This window comes from Osmia bicornis, chromosome 3 (assembly GCF_907164935.1).
Source record: "Osmia bicornis bicornis chromosome 3, iOsmBic2.1, whole genome shotgun sequence".
NCBI lineage: Eukaryota > Metazoa > Arthropoda > Insecta > Hymenoptera > Megachilidae > Osmia > Osmia bicornis.
In genome coordinates, this window is record NC_060218.1 from 4735481 (window position 1) to 4759758 (window position 24278).

At 36.3% G+C, this 24278-nt stretch overlaps 3 protein-coding genes and 1 long non-coding RNA gene across 12 annotated transcripts; 1 reads left to right on the forward strand and 3 right to left on the reverse strand.

The window, feature by feature from the left end:
- Positions 1–2852: 2852 nt before the first annotated feature.
- On the reverse strand, positions 2853–3707 carry LOC114871033. Its single transcript, XR_003788459.2, has 3 exons — positions 3357–3707; positions 3086–3291; positions 2853–2999 (listed from the first exon to the last, which is right to left on the reverse strand). It is a non-coding gene; the product is annotated as an uncharacterized LOC114871033 (long non-coding RNA).
- A 208-nt stretch (positions 3708–3915) lies between these two features.
- On the reverse strand, positions 3916–7997 carry LOC114872628 (phosphatidylinositol-3-phosphatase SAC1). The gene is made up of 8 exons (XM_029180017.2): positions 7682–7997; positions 7480–7571; positions 7065–7405; positions 6877–6988; positions 6463–6809; positions 6019–6396; positions 5786–5953; positions 3916–5708 (listed from the first exon to the last, which is right to left on the reverse strand). Exons 1-8 carry the CDS (start codon positions 7717–7719, stop codon positions 5430–5432), a joined length of 1755 nt encoding a protein of 584 aa, XP_029035850.1. The 5' UTR covers positions 7720–7997; the 3' UTR covers positions 3916–5429.
- A 673-nt stretch (positions 7998–8670) lies between these two features.
- LOC114872634 (malate dehydrogenase, cytoplasmic) lies at positions 8671–11327 on the forward strand. The gene is made up of 5 exons (XM_029180030.2): positions 8671–9235; positions 9556–9751; positions 10055–10377; positions 10454–10831; positions 10908–11327. Exons 1-5 carry the CDS (start codon positions 9233–9235, stop codon positions 11007–11009), a joined length of 1002 nt encoding a protein of 333 aa, XP_029035863.1. The 5' UTR covers positions 8671–9232; the 3' UTR covers positions 11010–11327.
- Positions 11328–11343: 16 nt separating this feature from the next.
- Positions 11344–24093, reverse strand: LOC114872606 (E3 ubiquitin-protein ligase HECTD1). Of its 9 annotated transcripts, none has more exons than XM_046285210.1 (22): positions 23799–24093; positions 23206–23251; positions 22929–23068; positions 22607–22841; positions 22200–22540; positions 21069–22122; positions 20774–20896; positions 19662–20055; positions 19405–19440; positions 18937–19203; positions 17407–18867; positions 17042–17328; positions 16648–16908; positions 16362–16569; positions 15992–16192; positions 15625–15881; positions 15328–15486; positions 15040–15246; positions 14727–14971; positions 14090–14657; positions 12965–14001; positions 11344–12880 (listed from the first exon to the last, which is right to left on the reverse strand). In XM_046285210.1, exons 3-22 carry the CDS (start codon positions 23066–23068, stop codon positions 12598–12600), a joined length of 7764 nt encoding a protein of 2587 aa, XP_046141166.1. In that variant the 5' UTR covers positions 23206–23251; positions 23799–24093; the 3' UTR covers positions 11344–12597. The 9 variants fall into 9 exon arrangements, with proteins under 9 accessions (XP_046141166.1, XP_029035794.1, XP_046141165.1 ...); XM_029179961.2 differs by having other exon boundaries at positions 15328–15498; XM_046285209.1 differs by lacking the exon at positions 23799–24093 and adding an exon at positions 23641–23664 and having other exon boundaries at positions 15328–15498.
- Between the last annotated feature and the right edge of the window lie 185 nt (positions 24094–24278).

The following is a 24278-nucleotide window of genomic DNA, read 5'->3' on the forward strand; positions in this document are numbered from 1 at the left end:
CGATTCGGCAGATTTTTATCGACAGCTCCCCAGCTAACTGCTGTTTATCAAACACTAACGAAATCGCTCGCTTGAATGATTAATATAATTGGAGGTCCCTCGACCGGAATCAAAGCGGACGTTTTAACGAGAACAAGCTTCTCCTGCCTGGAGGAATACGAGCGAAATATCGGACGCTTGTTACTGGAAAATAACCGAACATTTCCAAATTACAAACGAAAAATAATATCGCGGTGGAATGATTTCAGACCTGAATTTATTTATTTGTTTCGATTAAATGTCTTGACATTCAATTAACAGGCACGAATTCTCTCCGCTTCTCCTGTCGCGTTGGCTGTGGATTAAATTTTTGGAATACGTATCCAACAAGAAAGGAACGACGAAGGGAATTCGTTTCGTCACGTAGCAGTCGTATCGCGTCGCGTGGAATAATTTCGCGAAGAAATTTTCAACCGAGAAAGTAAGAAGGATCTTCCAAAGTGTATTAAAGTTTGTCGTCTGGTCGAGTTACAAGCGTTGGCCACTTTGCGCGACCAGATTAAAAGCGTGTCTGCCACAAAAGGGAACAATTTAAGACAACATTATATTCTCACCACTTATACAGACGTCAGGGTGTTCGTCTCTTCTCATCGACCACCGAGTCCTCTTCTTTTTTCGTCAAATTCCAAGGAACGTCAAATCGTCATCCGCACCTGTAATAATTTGTTATATATGTAAATGACTGAATAGTTGAACAGGTTGAAAGGATTAATACGAGAAACAGTTTCACGAGAGTGGATTTCCAGCTAAAGGTTGTTCCCTTTTTACGCTTGTCACCCTTTCTCGGTAGCTCGTCGAGATCCACATACAGAAGGCAGTAAAAGAAACGCGGTCGAACAGCGACAAAAGGTATGAGGGAAGAAAAAAAGAGGGATGGGAGAAGAGTGCAACAGGGGAAGAAGGTCGGTCGTAACAGGGAATAGAACAGCGGCATAAAACGTCGCGTGGAAGACGCGTTGGTCTCCCGCAATTTCCTCGGGATCGACGAACCCACCCCTGTTGGCTTATTAACTTTTATGGGAGGAAACTGCTAACCAGTGAGAAAAGGAGGGAGGATCTGGTGGAAAAAAAACGAGCAGACGTCGTCTCCGTGGAGAAGCACGAAATTTGAATTTATGATTAATAAAAGTTAATTGAATTAATTAGTCTAAGTTTGTAATAAGTACGAGATAAATACCGAAATTTGTAATATAATCCAGATTTATTTTAAAGCTGTTCTATGACTTACGGAGGAGAGTGTACACATAGGGTGGAAGTTAATAATCTCAGTTCCTTTCGCTGGTGGCATTTCTGCCGACAAAATATCCAGCGATATCTCGGGGGCCATTAAAATCCCCGTGGCGGAAGGCAATTTCAATAATACCGCTTAAGCTGGTCGCGAACATGCCTCGAAGAAGCGTCGCTTCTGGCGTAGAACGCTCGCGGGCCAATTTATTATTCCGGAGGTGCAGCAACGCACGGCCAAACCGGCCAGATGCGACCCATCGACGCAAATTACGCGAGCCGCGACGATATTTCTCCAAAAATTGCGACCATCCCTCCTCCTCCCACTCCTCCCTCCGCTGTACCACGGTATCGTACGTTTTATTAGACGTTACAATAACGTATGCACGAAACGTGGTGTAATTTCAGTAATGCACATTCCAGTAAAAATTGCGCGCAATCTTGGAATGCTGGCCGTTCGCGAAATGCACGATTCGTTTTTATTAAAACGCCGGAAAGGGTGGAAAAGCGTGGCATCAACGCGACACAGCTTTATCACGGACTTTAATATCTTCTCAAAAAACGCGAAACGTTTAATCCGTTGGATAACGGAAAGCTCGTTTTTAAAGGAGAAGTATATTAACGAGCTTCTTAATATCCTTCATTTCATCCCTGAGTTGAATCAGTTACAATCGGAATAAAAATCGCGGCTTTTAAGAAACGCAGGGTGTCTAAACAATAAAGGCAAAAGAACGATGAATCTTTTTTTTCAATTATTCGTACTTCCAAAGTTTGATCTTTGGTCCACCGTAAACGCTGGAATCGCGCTTTGTTATAGCGGGAGGGAAAAAAGAGAAAGAAGAAATCATCGAGAGGCAAGGAAAAAAAGAGAAGAAAGTTAGCGGTGAAAGAGAGAGGAAGGGACAGAAGGAAAATAAAGAGGGTTGCCGAGAGGCCAGTGAGACGTACGACTCCCGAGGGAAATTTAGGTGCGACCTCCATGTATCACGGAAGCTACCGTAAGTAGCTACGTAACCGACGTACGTACACCGCATACGTGCACGATCCTGCTATGTACGATTGTACATGCGCAAAAAGCAACCGGATTACACGCGGTCGCAACCCTAAATACCCGTCCAACGATTTGCCAATCGTGGAGCAGAACGTAAACGACACATAACACGCTCCATATCCTCTAACTGCCTGATCCAAGAAATAGGGAATTAGAGAAAGGATCTAACATCGACTAGATACGTGAAGTTTATGTGGGAGAATCGTAATATAATCAGGACAGCATCAATTTGGAACGTTGGGGGTTGAAAACCCTCTCTGCCGTACCGAAGCTTCTGCTTATACCGGCGGGGTTAAAGGGCGCAATAGGGCTAAATAAATATCCACTCCCCAACAGCCACCACTCTTCAAGTGGCGCCGGGTATGGATGAATTGAATACTCATGGGTTTGGCCAATCATTGTATCGGAGAATATGGTACGGAAAATCCAACACATTACTCTTGGGTCGAAAAAACCTGAGTGGGTTAGCAACTACACCCACCAGGCGCTTTACACCCGTATCATAATATAATCAGTCATACACTTACCGAGATAGAAAAGTTAATAAAAATAAGTCCCAATTTGAGTAGCTAAAGAGTAAATTCTAAGTCCCATAGTTCTTGGTATATCTATATAAGAATCCAAGCGGCAAAGCGAACATGGATTATGCTGTTTTTTTCTCCAGGGCACATTGAAGACTAAGATCCTAGAGATGCAAGAGCAAAAGAGAAATGGTAATAAAATCGATGGCCTGGATCTGCCGTCGGTTTGTAATTGAATCAAATTAATCACCCTCGTCGACCTCCAGTCCACACTCCCCGTCACTATAGCAGCGCACCGCTTACCATTTCCAATTAATAGCAGAAAGGCTGCACGTTTCGTTGGAACTTTATAAAACGAATCCAATTACGAACGACCGTTTGTCAAAGGCTCAAAGCCACGGAAAGTTTTGCCTCGGCACGAAAATGACGTCGCCTGCCTGTTTTCCTTCCTCATCTCTGTCAATACGAATAAATGATAGGCTGATAGATAGGCGACCACTATTAATAGTATTAAAAGTCACCTGTAAAGTCATCTAATGAAATCCACGGGTTTATGAATCTTAATCACAGTCAACTGTATCAGTTTCTTCAATTCAATGTAATTTATCTAGCTTTCTTGAACCATCTGCTTCTTTAGGTAAATTAATCAGCTTCCAAATGAATTATTCTTTCCAGCACAGTATTATCCTATATATGTATGTTTCAAATGTTTTAATTTAGGTTTGCCAAGTTTATATAAGAGAAAGAACTTTCAGTTACAAGTCCTTGATACTCCATAAAAGTATTCCTTGCTCTTCGAATGTTCTACTCGAAATCCATATTAAGAGAAACTATATAATACATGTTTATATTTGTCTTATTTGTAAATTTGCTTTTTTTTATTCCTGTCCTATAATCTAGGGACTCTAGCATAAAAAGAAACCATGAAGGAAATAAAAAGGAACAAAGAAACAGATTTCTGTCGTCTATTTCTCTTGTCCATGTTGTTCAATACCTTGAAATAATTGACATAAAAGTGATAAGTTTTCTAAGAAATACGCATGTATAATATATATTGGAAGACATCAATTAAATACTAAAATAAATTTATCTAATTTAATTACGCCAAAAAGATAAACGAACAACGTGTTTAATTAACTAAGTTTGCATTATGCCAAATGTATGATACGTTTATTGCTTATAATTAATAAATACAGTATCGAGCATGACAGACTTCCTTATAGAAAATAGAAATGTTATGGAATCTGGTGATCGTGGCCCTCTTCGAAGAATTCTTCAGGTTCCTAGATCCCAAGTCCCCGACCTTAGGAGATTGCTCGAACTCCCCAACCTACCCCAAAGGCGGTCCCAAGGGGAATGACGATGCGTGGGAGAAGGCCCCGTATATATAGGCCTGTAACACCCCACCACTTGTGTATAAACGTTCACGCGGGAAAATTTGAATTAATATTTACTTTGTGCCTCGTACTTTTCAATTATATTCTAAATTTTATAATATTTAATAATTAAAAATTATGTTATTTCTTTCCCTAAATCACTTTTTATATTAATATCATAAAAATTAAGGTTCTGAAAATGTCTACTTTGCCTGTAACACTATTTTCCTTAGGAAAGCCTATTGTGCTCGATACTATTACACGCAACGTTCATTTGCAATATAGAGAAAACAGTTTTATTAACATTTGGATTAAAACGTATTAACCGAGTTTAGTATGAAAATTACTTCTGAAATGTTTAAAAATACTCTTTCAACAGAACATCCTCCGATATCTCACTACAATTAAAGTGACTATGCAAAATTGTAACTTCTAAACATTACAGGCTTACGGTAGATAGGATAAAATCTTAAAAACATTATTTACTTTGGTTCGACATTATATGGCTATCAAACGTCAGGATAAATAAATATTTCGCATATCTTAGAATGCGATTCATTCTCTGACTAGGTCGTATAGCAAACAATTGTTATGATTGTATTTTCTAAGATGTATTGTTTATCGAAAGAAATTATGAATAATTTATTAATTACTTTGTTTACATTGCAAGTAGATTTTACGTACCGTTAGATACCTGCACTGTTAAAATTTCAAACGAATGGTCGGGCATAGTTAATAATTGCAGATCATCTATGGACGGTACATGTAAAGCACTACAATGCAGACTGACTTTAAAAGGACGAATATTGCCTGAAATCAAAATCTGGTCTCTTTACAATACTTTACAAGTAGTGAACGAGTGACGTCCCTTACAAATTGTATCTTATTCTACTTATGTAGAAAATATAAGGGTTTTAATAATTAATTAAAAGAATCAACTACCGTGTTAACCTATGTACATCAATAAGAACATATCTGCCCAATTTTTACTACACTTACCTCTCATGTAACGTTACACCTATAAGTTTAGAACTTAAAATGCATATACAAAGCTGGAATTCATAAATCTAAAGTGTTTTATAATTTTTACAATAAATTCTAATATCTAATAACAAGAGAATATATTATTGATAGTTAAACTAACAAGAAATTTGTAATGCTCCCCCAGTATAAATAAAAAGTATTGTACAATATGTACTACCTAAAATTATGAACCACTTAAAGTAACTTAGGTTTATCCACATACTGCTTGCCATGATGAATGATGGTTGCAAATGTACCAGCAACCATAGCACCCCAAAATAGCATGTACAACAAAATTTCAGTGGTATATCTTGAAGGTAAGATAATATGAGCAACTAACATGGACGATGCAACCAGAAGTACCAAGGGGAATGTTGCATAGCGCCAATTTCTTTCGCATTCCAAAGGACACTGAACCGATGTACATTCCCCATCTTGCACAATGTAACGGCCCAAAAATAAGTCTATTGAATCCTATTGAATAAGCACATTAATCACTAACATACATAAACATAAAATTAAGAAATATATTTAAAAGAGAAATCGTTTACCTGTCTGTAACCATCGGTAAAATTATTCTTGTAATACCTTGTTAAAGAATTCAAACCATCTTTCATAGCGCCTAATTTGGTACGTTTTCCTGTTCGCGTAAAATCAGTTTTCAGTGCACCAGTACCCGAATACTGAATACTTATCACATCCGCATTATCAGCCCAAATCTAAAACAGACACATTAAAGTTCAGTATGAAGAATCTATAAAATATAAAACACATAAATTCTTACTCGTTTGAACTGTTCCTCGATACTGGGATGATCTTCGATTCTTCTAAGAATTTCCAATCTTAATAATGCATCGTTAAGGACCCTCTTCGCTATCATACTCTGAACAACGTTAGTTCTATCAAGGCAATCAATGCAATTCGTGCGGAAAACACCATCCTGCGCTGATAATAACGTTCCATCTTCCAACAATAAAAAGTAACCCATTTGTTCTAACTCGGGAGCTAATCGATCGAGTAAAACATTCAGTCGATCCCACCTCATTCGTCCACATTCAGCGTGGAAGTCGAAGCTTTCATACCGTACGTTTTGATTGTTAATTCGTTGTACGACATTACGGTATGCTTTTTCAAGAACAGCTTCTGGACCACGTTGATCTATCTGTTTAAAATAAAAGCACAATATTTAATAAAGTTTCATTCACTTTCGTGTCTTTTAATAACTTACTAAATTTATCAAAATCTGTTTTCCATAATGAAATATTTGAGCTTCAAAATGTCGAGCACAAGCGGTTTGATGATCTTCGTGAATGCTCAACTGAGGTTTTGGTTTATACTTTAGATTTGGTGCCTGATACCAAAACAACGGAATGGAACCGCGTGTTTGTACAAAAGAACTGCGATGTCCGTTGAATTCAATCAATTGCTCTGTTTCTACATAGTTAGAAACATTACCAGTAGAATCTATACCACGTGAAAACAGTCTCGTTCCTGCACGGTGCACACTTCTTTTGGATACAATACCCAAATTAAATGTTGTACTCCCAGTTACAGTAATAGTGTTTAATGAGACAACTAAAGAATTATTAAGGAAAGTATAAAAATTAAGGAAAGACATAAAATATTTTGTTTGCAAGGATACATCCATGAATAATAGGCAGACAAAATTTGTATTGTTCTGGTCTTGATGTTAAATCTTGGAGAAGATAAGCATTCCATATAAATCTAAGATCTGCCCTATCGTGAAGTGGCATCTGTATAATAAAAAACAAGGCATTTCTATTGTTATATATAAACAATTATTTAAGATGTATTAAGTGTAACAATAACCTGTAAGAACTCAGGTGGAGTATTATGAAGTCTTTGCATCGTATGACTGAGATCATACGTGTAACTAAAGTAAAAATAAGGTGTGTTCAATACAGATTTAATCATTTCTAAGTATGTAGCATTATTCTGCACTTGTTTTTCACTGAGGTGCAATGAAGATTTTGTATAAGGTATAACTTCTGTTGCAACTATTTTATAGATTTGATGACCAGCTATGGTTCCAATTTCTGTAGCATCTGTTATCACTATAATGTAGCGGCATGCTAACAACCGTATGGTTCCTATTATACCCCATATTTTCCTACGACTTGCACTTGCTGGGATCTGACTAGCCGTGCCAGCTAAAGTACAAAAAATATGTGTTAAAAATTTATAGTTCACAATAGCATTATGTGCAAGCTGTAACATTAATTACCTTGTGTGTAAATTTGCTGACTCACTCGATCAACTACAAGCAATACTTTCGTCCCAATAGGCTCTACATAGAACTTTTCAGGTGTTATGTATCTGAAAAAGAAATTGTCTGTCAGTAGAGTTTCAGTACACTCCTTAATCTACCAATAAGTGTTAACAATTTAAATACCAGTAAGAAAGTAACGTGGACATGAAATACTCACAAGTATAGTTTGTCATATACATCTGTATGGAGCTTCATATTGTTAGACAATAATTTCCGCAATGTGTTAAACAAGAATACAAGATAACAAAAAACTCAAAACACGATGCAAGAAAAAATAAACTATAATGAGAACAAAAATCGTAATCTGTACATACGCAGGACTTAAATTATGATGGTAACTTAACTACAGATTAACTGTCAAACTGTTGTCAACTTAATATTCGAATTGGCATGATCGAAATCTGTCAAAATCGGAGTAACCTCCGCGCGTATCTAAGTTTTCTACTATTCTTCGCGGTACACTCAGGTACACTATACTATTATTCGTTCAACGAGAGACCAAACGCCTTTCGCGCAGCTCAGAGAGGCCCTCTACACTCATTTCTAACTTCGTGGTCGTATACATGGTGGAGAGAAATATATGAATAGAGGTAACATGTGGTTACGTCGAAGGGTATACTAAATATAAGACCACTAGGTATGCATGCTTGGTGCTACAAACGGAGCATGCTTGATGCAGTCAAAGAGTTAACATGCGCAAAACGAACGAAAAATGGTCGTAGCCAGGTATAGTCTCTTGTTGAATGAATAATATAATGTTCTACTGCACGAGTGCAGTAGTGACCTATACTATATACATGAAGCTAGCCGGAGGGAATAATAAAATATGATTATTTTTAATTTTTCTTAGTGTATTTCGCTTGTAAATCGTTTGAGATTGATTGTGAATCTATTTTTAACGTTTGTGACAAATTAGATCTTTTGTAATTACCAATTTTATTTCAGTCATGATGTGTGCGGTAGTGATGGGTACGACCTGATTCGATCCTGGGCTCGCATCACCTTAAAATGAATGAAAATAAACTTATTACAAAGTTAAAAATACATAAGTCTATAAAATTTCAACATGTTTGTTCCAACTTACTATGTCATTTTTATTTAAATAGGGATTATTGACTCCTTAACTTTGTTGAATAGATGGCAGCAAAGTAGTAATGCTTTGATTGGGTGCTATGTTTAAAGAAATTTTTAAACTTTTACACGATATCCGTAAATATGATGCAATAAAATTTTACTTATGAAATATATTGCTAACATTGCAATAAGTGGGCAACAAATACTGAAATTATCTTGTATCTTTTATTTAAAATAAATTGCACAGGAAGTTGAATGAGTATGTACCAAGGAAGCAAACGCGGGAACTCAATTTATGAATTATTTTGTAAAAAATATTGATTTTACACAATAATTTCGGTTTCATTAAATAATGTAAATATTATATGTTTGTAATACGTAATTAACAATGTATAAATTGAACATCATAATACAGTGTAATGGCTAAAATATGATGTAAATTAATTCAAACATTTGGCCTCCAACGGAATCGTTCGAATTCGAATCTATCTTCCAGAACAGTCACTGTCAATGTTATTGCTCCAAGACTCCAATCGTTCTGATTGACTGGATTGACCTTACTACTGCTGGAGAGTTAGATAACTGTTTTTGAGTTGTTTTAAAATTATTCTGTTCCAGATAAGTACTACTTAAAATGGTAAGTTATAAATGTCGTATGTTAATCATATTTTACTATAAAATAATTATAAATATTTGAAAACATTATATTCTGCACTGTATTTACGTAACCTACATTCGACCTTCAATAATCTTTCCAAATACTGATTGTTTCTAATTTAACATTCATTATTTCCTCTGCATATCGCATTTATTCTAGCCGACTGTAGAAACAATTATTAACTAACAAAAATAATAATAATTATTATTACTATTATTATATTTACAATAACAGGCAATTATTACCTGAATTCTGAATGATATGTATGTGCAGTTAAATTATTTTCTTTATTCTTTTAGAGCGAACCAATAAATGTGGTGGTTACTGGGGCTGCAGGGCAAATTGCCTATTCTCTATTGTACCAGCTTGCTGCTGGCTCAGTTTTTGGTCCAGATCAACCAATTAATCTTCGTTTATTAGATATTCCAGTCATGATGAAAGTATTAGAGGGAGTAGTTATGGAACTACAAGATTTAGCTCTTCCACTTTTAAGGGGTAAAATAATCAGAATTATTAGATGAATGATTACTAATAATATATTTCACTACATCATTATTATATGAGCATTTTGCAAGTAAATATTTCAATGATACCACAGTATCTCAGATAAACTTGTTGACACCGTTAAATATATTTAATCTATATATTTTTTAAAAAGTAGGTATTACATAATGCTCATATTATGTAATAGGTAAACCATTTAAATTATCTAGTTTTTTTAATAGAACAAATCTTCATAAAAAATGTAAGTTAATCTAATTAGAAACAAAATGATGAACTTATATGTTTCACTTCTAGAAATTACTCCAACAGCTGATCCAGCTGCAGCTTTTAAAGATGTAGCTGCAGCTTTTCTTGTTGGAGCAATGCCCCGAAAAGAAGGTATGGAACGAAAAGACCTTTTAGCAGCTAATGCAGAAATTTTCAAAGTGCAAGGAGAAGCATTAAATAAATATGCTAAAAAAGATGTTAAGATCTTGGTTGTTGGCAATCCTGCTAATACAAATGCTTTAATCTGCTCTCATTATGCACCATCTATCCCAAAACAAAATTTTACTGCAATGACTAGATTAGATCAAAATCGTGCACAAGCAGCTTTAGCTGCACGATTGGGTGTTCAAGTAATTCTAATTCTAATATGTACATATATTTTAATAGATAATTCAAGATATAAAAGTATTTCCTTTTCTTAAACAGGTTGATAAAGTAAAAAATACAATTATTTGGGGTAATCACAGTTCAACTCAATATCCTGATGCTTCCCATGCTACTGCAACCCTTAAATCTGGAACTGTACCAGTACCTAAAGCTATAAACAATGACAACTGGTTAAATACCACCTTTGTGGAAACAATTCAGAAACGTGGTGCAGCTGTAATTGCTGCTAGAAAAATGTCATCTGCAATGTCTGCTGCCAAAGCAGCTGGAGATCACATGAGAGATTGGTGGGTTGGTACTAAGCCAGGTGAATGGGTTAGCATGGGTGTGCTGTCTGATGGTAGTTATGGAATTCCAAAGGATTTGGTATTCTCATTCCCAGTCACTATACAAAACGGACAGTACCAAATTGTTCAGGTAAATACTTCTTTTTATAATTACTATTATCTAAATATATTTTAGGTAGTAATTTACACTTACATTATTGTTTCAGGGACTTCCGATTAGTGATTCTGCTAGATCAAAGTTAAATATCACATCTAAAGAGTTGGAAGAGGAACGTACAGAAGCAAACAAAGTTCTGCAAAGCAAGTGACTAAAATCAACAGATCATTCTGAAAGCGGCTCACCTGTTTCAGCAAAATTATGAAGAAATTGATATTAAAATTTTGCCAAATATATAAATCGTGATACATGATACATAGACTGTGGTGGCTTTATGGAACATTCTAATATATATATAATATATTAATGATATATGTACATATATGTATTGATTATATGTATGTTATATGGGATCTAATGAAGTGCGTATCTTTTCTAAATGGCACATGAATTGTTAATTATATACATTTATATTCATAGACTGTATAAAACATGTAACAAATTATATTGAAAACCATGTTGTACTTTATAACGTTTTTTTTTTTTTTTATTCTTTTCCCCAAGAATCAATAATAATTTATATTACAGTAATAGTAACTATTTCTCATATCGATATCATTAATCAATCTGTTTTCACATTTATATTATCTTCATATTTTTTTCTAGACACTATTATTACAAGTATACTGATTTCCGCCTATAATTATAATTATTGAGTGAGCATTAAGTAGCATATTGTACAAAGATGCAGAGTGCTCAGCTTGCCAAGTCTTCAATAATGCTTTCATCAAAATGTTTCATCACGTCCTTTTTATTACTCCTTTTTATAATCGGACCTTTCTATGCCTTTAGAAACATGATAATGCATATTGATAGTGAATTAAAAGGATAAACATTTGAAGCTGTGAAAATTGGTCTAGATGCTAAGAAACATCATTGTGATAATAAAAACTTAGCACTTTGCACGAGTCAATTTTGTTTCACATCTTGTCGCGCGTTGTAATATACCTCTGCGATACACGTGATGTACCACAGAAATATTCTGATAAAGAAAATAGAAATTTTCATCAAAGGTGCCTTTTCCCATATGGATCACTTTCAAGCACAACAATACTTCACAAAGAAGACAGTACGAACATTCGTTCTAAAATGAGGAACTGTAAAGTTTTTGTTCCACGAGGACAGCAAATATACTTGAAAACACTCGCATAAATTACAGTTGTTGAGAAAATACAATTTCTATTGTATTGGACAAATTCGTAATATATTTATGATTATTACCTGGAACGGATAGCCCACGAGAATACATAATAGCGTAATTCTTCATTATTTTGTCATTTAAATATATATGTATATATATTACAGTTTTGTAGCAAATTTTTACGTAAGTTTAAAAAATTTACTACTACAAAATTTTAAATACCCAAGTTGTTAAAGCAACGTAATTTGATGGTATTTGTTACATTATAGATTTCCATTAAAATGGACAACTTTGAACATAACATTAAGACGTGATATTTTATATACTTAAATATTCGTAATACAATGAGAATTCTTACTGATTTATTTAAATATTATACACGATTCCGTTCCAGGTTATGTAATTAAATCATTCGTTTAAACCTGTACTGATTCCTATTAGACTACATTTTTAGGTTATCCAAGTGACATCAAGGCCAAACTTTGCTTTTATACATAAGTTGTACGATTCGATTAGCAAAGTTCAAGTCACACGTTTTAAGCGCAAGTATTTCTGATAATATTATCGTTAACAGTTCTTTGCTCGAGTAGAGACGAGCTTAATTTAAGTGAAATCCTCTCTCTCTAGTTGCAGCTAAGAGTCTTTCTTTAAGTATTTCTTCAGTAGGATACTCTGGCAACTTTAAATAATGAACACAGGTGTTAACAGAGGGATAACCACCTGATCCAGCGTCTACTTTTCGTACGACAGTCAATCTAGGATGTAAATTACATAATCCTCCAGGAGGTAAAGCTGAACATCCAGTAGCAAATTGTAAGAAAGCTTTTCTTTCTGGACCAGTCAGTGAAAGTAAAACATTGACGAATCTTTGGAAACCAGGGCTGTAGCAATAAGAATAGAATATTAAGTTTAATAAAGTATGCTGTTAAAAATACGAACCTTAAATGTATTTAAAATAATCTCACCTTTCTCTTGTATAACCAAGTTTTGGCTCAGTGTAATTGAGCAAATCTTCTCTGGTCCACTGTGGGTTTTGTTCTCCGCAAAGCATAGCCCTTACTTCTTCCGGACTGAAAGCATGAAGTTTTTCCATTGGGAAGACTTTTGAAAAACCGGCTTTAAATGATTCAAGTTGTCTAGAGACTCCTCGATCGAGACAATAATTAATTGTCATCTCCGCGTACTCTTTCGCATTCTGCACATTTACTGATGTCTCTGCACATCCTTCTATTAATTCCACATGCTCGTATCCAAACACTTTTGAACTAGGAGAATATGTCATTGTTAAAGCCAAATCTTCAATAGGCACTGACATTCCAGATGGATGAGTAATATTCAACGACGTTTCTGCGTCAGTAGTATTATGACTATCCGAAAGCGATCTATCACGTTTAGCAACTGATGCTTGTATTTCTTTTAAAAACTCTCCTCTCACCGGATCGACGAATACAAGATCTTCGATATCTAATAATCCAGAATACCATGGAGGTGGTTCTAACGAAGAATATGTTACGTCTGTTTCACCTTCTTCTGATATAAAGCTACTCGACATACTTGATGACATACTTTCTTGAGTTATACCACTAAGACCAATTTTTTCATTCACATTATTTGTAATGTCTCCGTGACACATTAATTTTAAGAAAGGACGGGACAACGGCAAATCTACTAATCTATTATCCTGCAAAACTTTTGCCAGGAACACACCCAAGAACCAAAAGTATCGAACAGCACGATCACAAGTTACCGAATCCTGTGGTAAAGGTGCTGGGAATAATCCACTTGGTCGAGTTACATAATATCCTGCAGGTCGAACCTGCTCTCCAGAAACATGTGACTGTTCTGTATCATGTATTTCTTCGTCATCGCACAGCCATAAACCCAAGTCTTTGCGCTGTAACTCTGCAGCAACTAATGCGAAAAACTCTAACGTGGGTCCCAGACCTGTTCCTTCTTCACCGATAAATTCAACTTCTAATATACTTTTCCGACTTGCATGGACCTACGATACATAATAAAAATATATATATTTATTAAATACAACAAATAAGTCGATATTTTTTCAAATAAATTTTACAGGATTAATTTACCTTCATTACTTGTTCTGCCCAGTCTAATAATTTCTCTCCCCTAGGTACACTGACTCTTTCGTGTTTGAGTCTACCCACACGAAATTCGTGAATATCATCGCGACGTGGACTCAAACCAGGTGTTCTTTGTCTCTCAAGAACCGCATCTCTTTGTGTTTGAAGCCATACAATAGATCGGGACGCTCCAAAAGCGGTACAACTAAAGTACAGTCGTCTAGTTTCAAATGGTAATAAAAATGGACAACTCCTTGCTAATTCCTCGCACCAGTTTGGCAAAGCTCCAGCAGCTAGTGCTAAAGGATCTTGAATTTGTTGTACTATTTTATTTGTGATTTTCTTTGAAGTGAAATCATCGGGATGAACCCAACACGGTGATTCCTCGTTTTCATAATCAACGTGTTTACCGTCGTCACGAGTAGTACTCAATACATAAACGTGCCTCAGGAGCTGTAAAACGTCTTCTACCGTACAGACTGAAGAGCTTTGAGTGGTACTTCGTGAATATAATGTTACAATTGGCGTTGCTCTTCCAGACGATTCTTCGTCTCTAGATTCTTTATATATTATACTACAAAAATATAAGTTTAATATAACAGTAGAAATAATAAAATTTTGTATTAATAAATAAATATATTACGTGTAAGTTGGTTCCCATATTCTTCTTAATTTTTCTTGCCGGCTGCCCAATTCAGTTAGTTGCATTAATTCTTGTACCGTTTTGAAAATACTAGCGTGTGGTTCTGTAAGGGGTAATTCAACGTCTGGCACTCCTGGAAGTCCTGGACCTTTCAATGTTAAAGAAAGTCTAGGCATTGACAATGATCCAGACCGCGTACTTGATTGAGTTTCACTGCCAGGTGGTGGAATTTCCAAATCAGTTGTCTGTAAATAGAATTTCATAATAACATTAACTTACACGAACGGCCTTTTAATATTTTTACCGAACATACCTGATTGATGTTTGTTCGTCCGGGTCGTGGATCGAAGGCTGGGATCAAAGCAGAAAACTGACGTTTAAGAACAAACTCGTCGTCCCAAGCACGTCTCTTGCTGCTTTCTTCTTCCATAAAAGCTGCCAGGAGATTGCGACTAACCATAACCTCTTCGTAACCAGCATCGCAACCATCTCCTTCTTCTTCATTTTCTTCGTCATCTTCCTATTGAAAAGAACGGAGAACTCGCAATTAAAAATCATTTTTCTTACTCCTTTGTTTTCCAGGTTATTTTTGTCAACTTACCTCTTGATCATTTTCATCGTTATCCTCTTCTTCTTCAAGCACGCCATCTTCGTCATCTTCTAATTCGGTCAAAAGAGTTGGTCCACCTGTTGTTCTACCTCCACCAACGCTAGAACTTGCAACACCTCCGCAAGATTCCAAAAAGTCTTCAAGACTGACCTGTAGCCACAACTGCTTATTACATTATATAAAATTATATATTTCATTTTAAATGCTATGTTCATAGTGTACAATTGGAAATATTTGATAGAAATATATTTGTTTTTAAATTACTTCCTATTGTACACTAATTTTTACCTGTTCGCTATCACTACTTGTACTAGTCAAAGACATTGTAAGTGCTTGTCCTAAGCCGGGTCCAGTAGTTGTCGTGACACCACTACCAGCTACTTGACCACTACTGGTTAAACTTGGATAACTTTGAGCTGTACTAAGTAAACCGCCAGGAAAATTAGGACTTAGGGCAAGTCGAACTAAACTCGATACCGAATTAGGTCCACGTGAATTTGAACCAGTATTAGAATTAGAAGCAATATGCTGTCCACCTGTAGGTCCTACAAGAATTTGTATCATTGAATCATATAGCTATTAATCTAAATCATTAAAAGACAAAAACACGAATAATTAATATAAATATTATTAAGCAATACACATAGGCACTGACCCAAAGTTCGTCTTCGTGCCATTGCCGCAAATGTTTCCAATAAACCAGTTGCAGCTGTTGGTTCCAGTGTATTGTTAGCATCAGAACAAGCAAGATTGGGAACAGACACAGACATGGGATTGGTAACAACAACAGGACATCCTCCTGCTGTATTTTGCGTAGATGAGCTAGCTTCTTTGTCCCGACTACATTCTTTGGTAGCTAGTTCAGGGAAAACACGCTTAGCTTTATGGTTAATTACAAAAAAACTTATGCGAATAACAGAACACTAATAACATCGCATTTAGTTTGCATGATTATTTCATTTAAACAAAAGGAAAAGGAGGAAAATTAAATGTATAAATGAAAGAGAGATCAATTTTAATCATACCATCGGTAATTGCTGAATGATGCCTTTGAACAGACTTTATTCTCAATGAATTCTCCTCTAATTCACCCGCCACGCTGATTCTAACAGGCACTAAACTAAGTAATTCACCGCTCAAGAAGCTGTTAGTGTTGTTACGTAATCTGTCAGCTCCTTCCCTGACGCGGTCTAATACTTCAGTAGCTTCAAGACTCAATAAACCAGCCCCCGGCTGTAAAAATATTAAAATTTAAAACAATTATACATATACATGCTAATGGTTATTTTAATAAACGCGCGAGTTTCACACCTTGTTTCCTCGCACAGTAGCAAAAAGTGGCTTTGAACTACTAGACGCGCGATTGCTGTTACTGTTGGCAGGACAATCAGTGTTAAGGGCAAGACTTTCAACAATTGTTGCCAGATCACTTGTCACGGTAGTGTCAGGCCTGGGATGTAATACAACGGACAGTTCGCCCGTTGAATTTGCTCCACCTTCGCCGGTTACAGCAACAACCGCCTCGGCACGAGCGACCGATAGCACACTTTCTGCTATCGATTCAGCGGCTTGCTGTTTATTACAAACGCGATATTAAAACTACATCGAATAAGTGATTCTTTACGCTAATTAATTATAACACGTTTCAATGTTCTGAGTAAACAATAATTAGATTCTAAATAATAATGAACATTCTAAATCATACCTTAGCTGCGAGGTTATCAGCACTCGCTGCTTGATCCGTTGAAGCTACCGAGCCACGCATCGCGGTATCGGTGCAATCTGGTAAACTAGGGGTGCTACTCGATTTTCGTCCAGTTAAAACTCCACCAGCGCTTTTATTTTTGGTTCCATTATCCGTATCAAGACCACTTCCAACCAATCTTAGATCAAATTTCCCCTCTGCACCCATTCTATAAGAATTGGAACCACCATGATCCCATGTTACATCTATCCAACCATTATGCAATTCTCCTGTTACGGTACCTTCACCTAATAACGTACAACATATTTATTAAAGCGTCAATTGTATAAAAATAATATTAAATCGCGTTATTTTAAGTGTTATACCTGGTGGAACACCGTCCTGATCTCTCCATTTCCAATCTAAACCTCTAGCTACCCTAGCACCAGCAACCAAATGACGAAGAACTTGGGATTTAATTAATCTCCGTTGTTTTCGAACTCCAGCTTCAGCTTCTCTAGCAGCGCGTCCTAAATCCTCGCAGACTCCAGTAACCTCACCGTAAACTTCAAATCCAGACACAGACAAATAATGTGTTTGACCAGAAGCGTTCTTTCCGATTTGTTGCAATCGTAAATGACGCCAGCCTTGCGTTTCATCGGCCGGCGGTTCCAATGTCCAAGTGGCTGTGCTGCCAGGCTCGTTTAATGATGGATCATCTACATGAGCATATAGTGTCGTCCAAGTTACACCATCCTTTGATGCCTGGAACATCCAATTCCGCAAGGCACTTCTACCGTAACCCCTTGCATGTCTCAGTGTGTAAGCACTTGGAATAATCCAGACTCCTAAATCGATTGAAAACCACGCGCGCCTATCGTCATTTGTATGACAATTTAAAGCTGACGGGTCACGACTTAGAATATCTTCAAGATGACCGTAAGGTAGATTCCTTCCATTACTTGATGTAACAACAACTAAACCGTATTGACCAGGATTCACCCATTCAGAACAAGTTTTTGCGTTTGTACCAATCCAGTATAACAAACCATTTTCATCAAAGTCATACTGGTATTTAAACGTTATTCTATTGCCTTCTTTCAGTTTCTTAACAAATGTAAATGTTGATCTATCGTGATCGTGCCATTGCTTTGCTACCATTTTTAATAAATGACTCTCTAATTGTTGTATAGTGCTCAACGGTTCCATCTTTAAACTCCGACCAGATCTGTCTATTAAAGAACTTTCACCAGTTGCTTTTTCTAATCGGAAACGTAATCTTCTAGTTAAAATTTGTAAGCCATAGCCAGAGCCTGGGGTGTCGTATAAATAAACAGGCAATTTCTCAATAGATTCCAATACTGAAACCAACTTTTGGACTAGAATTTTAGCGGAATTATGTTCTTTATTGGCATCCTTCGAATGGAAGCAATTTTTGAATACTGCTATTCTTTGCATTCTAAGTTTCGTTGCCCTCAATGTTGGTGGTTGCGGGCCCGGCGGAGCTGCTAACAGCGCAAGTAAAGTTTGTACGAGACCGCTAGAATGCAGCTCGTAAGCAGAAACTCGTCCTTCTTCGTTCAGTAAAGCTTTAAGTTCATCTAGCGCGCTTAGTAATATGTTGCGCCATTCGCGATTACCTGACTGTTGTTTTTGGCAAGCTTTTTCTATTTGATTAACAATAGCCCCTAGCTTAGCGACTACTCCGCGTGGCTGTGCCTGAGCAGCTTTAAAATAACATTCATAAATATCTTGAGCTTGTACTTTAACTTTTTGTTTAATAGCTTCAATTTTTGATCTTGATCTTTTGCCCCTTTTGCCAGCCCATCCTGATACAAATTCTGGGCCTATAAACAAATCAGGAGGTGTAAGTTGGTCAATATAGCTAAACATTTAGAAAGAAAATGTCTACCTACCTAAACTTGTTTCTGCTGTGAAGGAATGCTTTGTACCTCGATTTGACTCAAAAATAAATCCTGGTAAATCTTCTCTTAAAATAGTTGCTTGCTGCTGACCATCGCTATTATGTATACACAATTCGCTTTCTTTTCTACTAGATAACGCCCAATTTCCTACAACTAACCGAATCGTACCAGGACGTGATAATACGGGCTGACTCACTGAATTCGGTTTCACTTGGCTACGTGCTCTTTGTAATTTCTCCAAAAATTCACCGCGATTCTCTGAAAATTATGCATGCTAATCATTGATACAACAGAACGACCACGAGCGGTGTGAAAATTTTCAATGAACCGAATAATGTTGTGGAAGAAAATGTATATAAATTCAGTAGAAATAAAGGAATTTTCATGCAACTGATGATATACACTGAAGGGTAGGATTAGCGTGCACAACTAGGAGAGTTGAACATTATGTGTACCTACCTTCAGTGGTAAGCGACTCAGTGTTCCTCCCTTTTCCTGTAGGCAGTTAGTAAAACCAGTTATTTACTAAACTATACCCCTCGCGGAAGTTAATCACAAATGAAAAGATATAACATAAAAAAAGTGATCTGAAAAGAGCCAATTTATCTGGCGCGATGGGGGTGTGTGGAGGTGAGAAGGAAAATTTTAACAAGAAAGACAGTGGCAAGATGGACGAGACATAGGTGATGATATATCACGGTAGGAATAAAACGCACCTGAAGTATCTGTCCCTCCCTCTGGACTTCCACTTGAGTACATTGTTGCTAATTTTCCATCGAGTATAAACCTAAACCATCCATTGCTTCCATTTGATAATTCTAAAGCGGCTGCATACGACCATACGTATAAGCAATCGCGTCCTCTGCAAATACACCAATCTCCCCAATGGTAAGCTCTTCCAATTAAAAGTTCTTTAGCATCTTCCATTCTTTGCTCTTCGGATTGATTTGATTCTGCCTCTGGCTCTGGAGTTGTTTCTTGTGGTCCGGCTAGTGCAGCAACTTTCGAAAAGACTCCCAGACGAGCAAAATGTTCTAGAAATTCATCTTTCCCTTTTATCATCAAATCTTGTATCATTTGCAAAACCACTAAGTGTCCATCTTCATCCTCCTATTAAGATTAAAATAAAAATGTTTTAAATGCAATTCTTCCTATAAATATTCAAAATCCAGTTAAGTAAAACAAATGATTTTGGTCCTTCTTTCTTAGTTTGATATAAAACAATACAAGTTTATATGTAACATAACGTTTATGGTACTTTTACTGACTCATAGTCTATGTAACACGGAATAGAACAGCACAAATTTATGTATGAGCAAAACGATTACGCGACCGAATGAAATGACAAGCAAATGCCGATTAATTCCATCAGCAGCAGGCAGACAGTCGACAGAAGTGGACAACCAGCTTCGTGTCTAATCTATTATGATTAATACCTGTTTATAGCAATTGGCCATTCACTGAAAAATTTTGTCAGGGTCCTTTGCTGTTACTTAGTTAAACAATTTTTTCCCTATCTGTCCTCTTATGTCAAGTTCTGTATTAAAAAATATATTGCACATAGATTCTACATACCAATTGTATTTGCATATGATATTATTTCAAAAACATTTGACCAGCAAAGGAATTAAACATGCGTACGTTTGTTAGATTTCACCCTTAATATAAATTGTGTCATAAATACATTATGTTAATAGTAAACGAAATCTTTGCATAAATTATTAATGAACTAGTAAAAAAAAAAAAACATCGTGAAGTTCACGAGTAGCATAGAGGGGACACAAAGGACTGTTCAACTAATGACTGGCAAATATAGAACAGACGTTACCGTCTTATCAACAATGTAGTTCAGGGAACTGGAAGACTTGCGCGATGAGAGACAACGCAATTTTGGGCCAATTATCGGCTTGAGAGGCGGAGGTGGTGGTGATGGTGCTATTATCTCAAGCTCCTGTGAACAATCTTAACTAAATCGCTAGTATTGTCTGTTTGGCTGCCTGCCTGCCTGCATGAATACTAAATATTTTTTAATGTATTAATTAATCCTATGTATATCACAGGACCTAAAGAAATTCATGTAAAATAAGAAAATATAAATTTCTATAAGATAATTCTGAATTTACCTCGTTATCCAAAACACTGGCAATTACTTCCACCAGCATAGCACCACAGCTTCCTGTTCTATCGGAACCGCATGTTTCGACAAGTAATTCCGGCTGAATATAGTGCACCATTTTTCTAATTAAACTTAAACTGGCTTTTCTAACGCTGGGCAACATTGATGATTGAAATGTCGCGCAGAATACCGGTAAAAGCCTTTTTAAATAAACTGGAGCCATTTCAGGATCACCTTTTGGTTCTGTAAATTCGGTTTCTGTCTCTGGCTTTCTGTGCTCTTGATTTGGTAACATCCACTCGCCAGGAGATTGTAATATAGCTGCAACTTCTCTATGCCCTTCGTCTACACGCTCTCTAGCTTTATCTAGTGGTGTTTTTCCATCTTCATCTCGTAAATCTGGATTTGCTCCGTGTCTAAGTAATACTTTAGCGATAGCTGGTCTTCCAAAACAAGCAGCATAATGCAGACTAGACGATCTTTGACCTTTATTAACATCCGCCCCTCTATCACATAAGAATTCAACCATTTCTTGAGTTCCAAAAGCAGACGCCCAATTAAGCAATGTCTGTCCAACGTCGTCCATAAAATTAACTCCAATGCCTCCGGAATCTATAGCTTCTATTAATGCATCTGTATCTTTCGATCGAATGCAATCAATTAGCTGCCTGTGAGATTTTTCTCCGGCACTTTCTGGCCGTCTGAATCGTGGTAATAAAGGACCCGATGGGCCTCCACTCGTATTACGTCCTAACGCTGATCTCCCTTCAAACAGTAAAACCAACAATAAATCAACTAATCTCATAGAATCAAGAGCACATCGTTCGTCTCCCTTTAAAGCTTTCTCAATTGCATCTGGTAGCTCAGAACGTAAGAGATCGTGAGTTATAGAAGGTGATCCTCTACAAAGTGTTGATAAAAGACTAATTATAGTGGAAACAGAAGCGCAAGAGTTTGCTTCTGGAGCAGGTATTGTTGAAGTTGTACTGGATGGTGGAGGTGTTTTTGGATTTCCAGAAGTAGCTGCTATTGATGTACCAGGTCCTGCTGCATTTGATAACCTGTAACAATTTCATTTAAAATTGTGTTGATTATAAACAGATATAGAAACTAACATCTAACTGCATTTATAAGATACCTATATAAGAGCTCAGAAACTAATCCATGGGAGGCTAAAGGTGCAGGATCTGTATTTCTTCTTGAAAATCTATCAGCCAATGATGCAAAACAACGAAGGGCTCCATCAGCAACGTGTGCATCTTCGTGTCTGAGTAATGTCGATAACGCTTCGATACAATCTGGTAAAGATTTATCTTGTGGTTCTACTTTTCCACATAAACGAGTAACGACAGCCATTGCCGAGTGGAGCGTATCCCGATGAACAAGAGCTCCGTGTTCCCGAATAAAACATAAAGCACATGGAAGGCCACCTGCTTCAAGAACAGCACCAGCTTCCCTTGCGCAAACAAGCTCTAATGCCTAAAACAAGACAAGATTAACAATATTTTTACTGTTATATTTAATGTCAACTAAACGATACAATACCTTTATACATTGTTCAGCTAAATCCCGACTAGTTCTGGAACCTAATCCAGCTCCGGACAAGCGACTGCATATACCTCTTACAGCACCTTCCATGGCTATTACTCTGCGTATACATTCTGGTGATAGGTCGAAATAATATGTAATGGCTCGAGCAGTCACTTCTAAAACACTATCCGGTGCAAGTTGATCCAAAAAGATTCTACATAATGCAGGAAGAAATGTGCGTGGAGGACAGCTGGAATATAAATAATTTTATGTAGAATACAGATATTATATATATTTTATCAACAGAAGGTACTTATTTTAAACATGTGTGACATACCATTCGAAGCATCGATCAACATTATCAGACATAAGCAACAACATGCATAATTGCTCTAATGCAATTAGTTGCATGTCTCTTTCATCTCCTTGGCCCATATTAAGCCATTCCAATAAAGTTTCAGGATCCACATCAGCCATCTTAACAAATTACAAAACATAATGATTATTATAATACATTAATGATTTAAATAGACTCAATACTTGTATAGATCAGATCAAATAAAATGTGATATAAGTTCTCACTTTAAACTTCTTTTTTATGTAACAGAACTTACCTTGTAAGTTTAATAGCACCAATAGAATATAATTCAAACAGACAATCTGAAAAAAAGTAAGGATAACAAAATTAATATTACAATTAAAAAAATATTATTAACTTAACATACCATTGAAAAAGTAATAAAAAGGTCATTAAAAAATATATATAACAGATTATGAAAAGTCAATATAAAACAAAGTAAAAATAAGTATACCAGCTTTCTAGAATATATTTATATTAAGCATTACATTATCAAAATTCTATATCGTTTACAACTCCAAGAAAAACGTAAGGGTATAAATAATGCAATAAAGTGTAATTACAAAAGTGAATTACAATTAAAAAATATATAAATATACGATAAATAAAAACACGTGGTTAAGAATGCGATGTCGTAAAAATAATATTTGTCGTCGAAGTACAAAGAAAGGTGAAAAGAATTTGTCATTACGATGGCTGTACGCGTGACACTGTCTTAATAACACCAGGTAATCTTGAAGGAATTTAGAGGAACAGTTGCCGTGCAGGTATACATTGTAAATTCAATGTATATAAAAAATAATTATCTATAGTTTGGTAGATACGACCTGCTTACACAGAAAAACGTACCGTTGTGCACAGTATTCCATTATTTGGAAGGGGTCAGGTCGCCATCCTTCCAAAGACGTGTCGTTTTCCACTGCGAAAAACAACGCAACAATATCGTCGTGCTTGGTCCGTCAGCGACACGAAAAATTTATCGCACTAACGGACCAACAAAGCACTCCTCCGAACAAAAAGATCTCACTTTACCCTAGTACCGTCGTATATATTTCGCCATTTACACGACGTTCAGTATAGTTAGGTATCACAACTGGCAACTCTTTAAAAGTCGTGTTTCCATAAGTGAACACCTCGAGGACTGATTGCTGGCAGATTTTCATGGATTCTCATGCAATTCCGATCGTATATGCATCATCAGTAACTACATATACAAAGAGATTAGAAATGCTTTTGTTCTTGAAAGGGTCACAATTTTAGGGATCCCAGACACCCCAGGAGTTCCTCTTTTACACCTCGCACTCGCAATTGAAAAGACACAATTTTCAT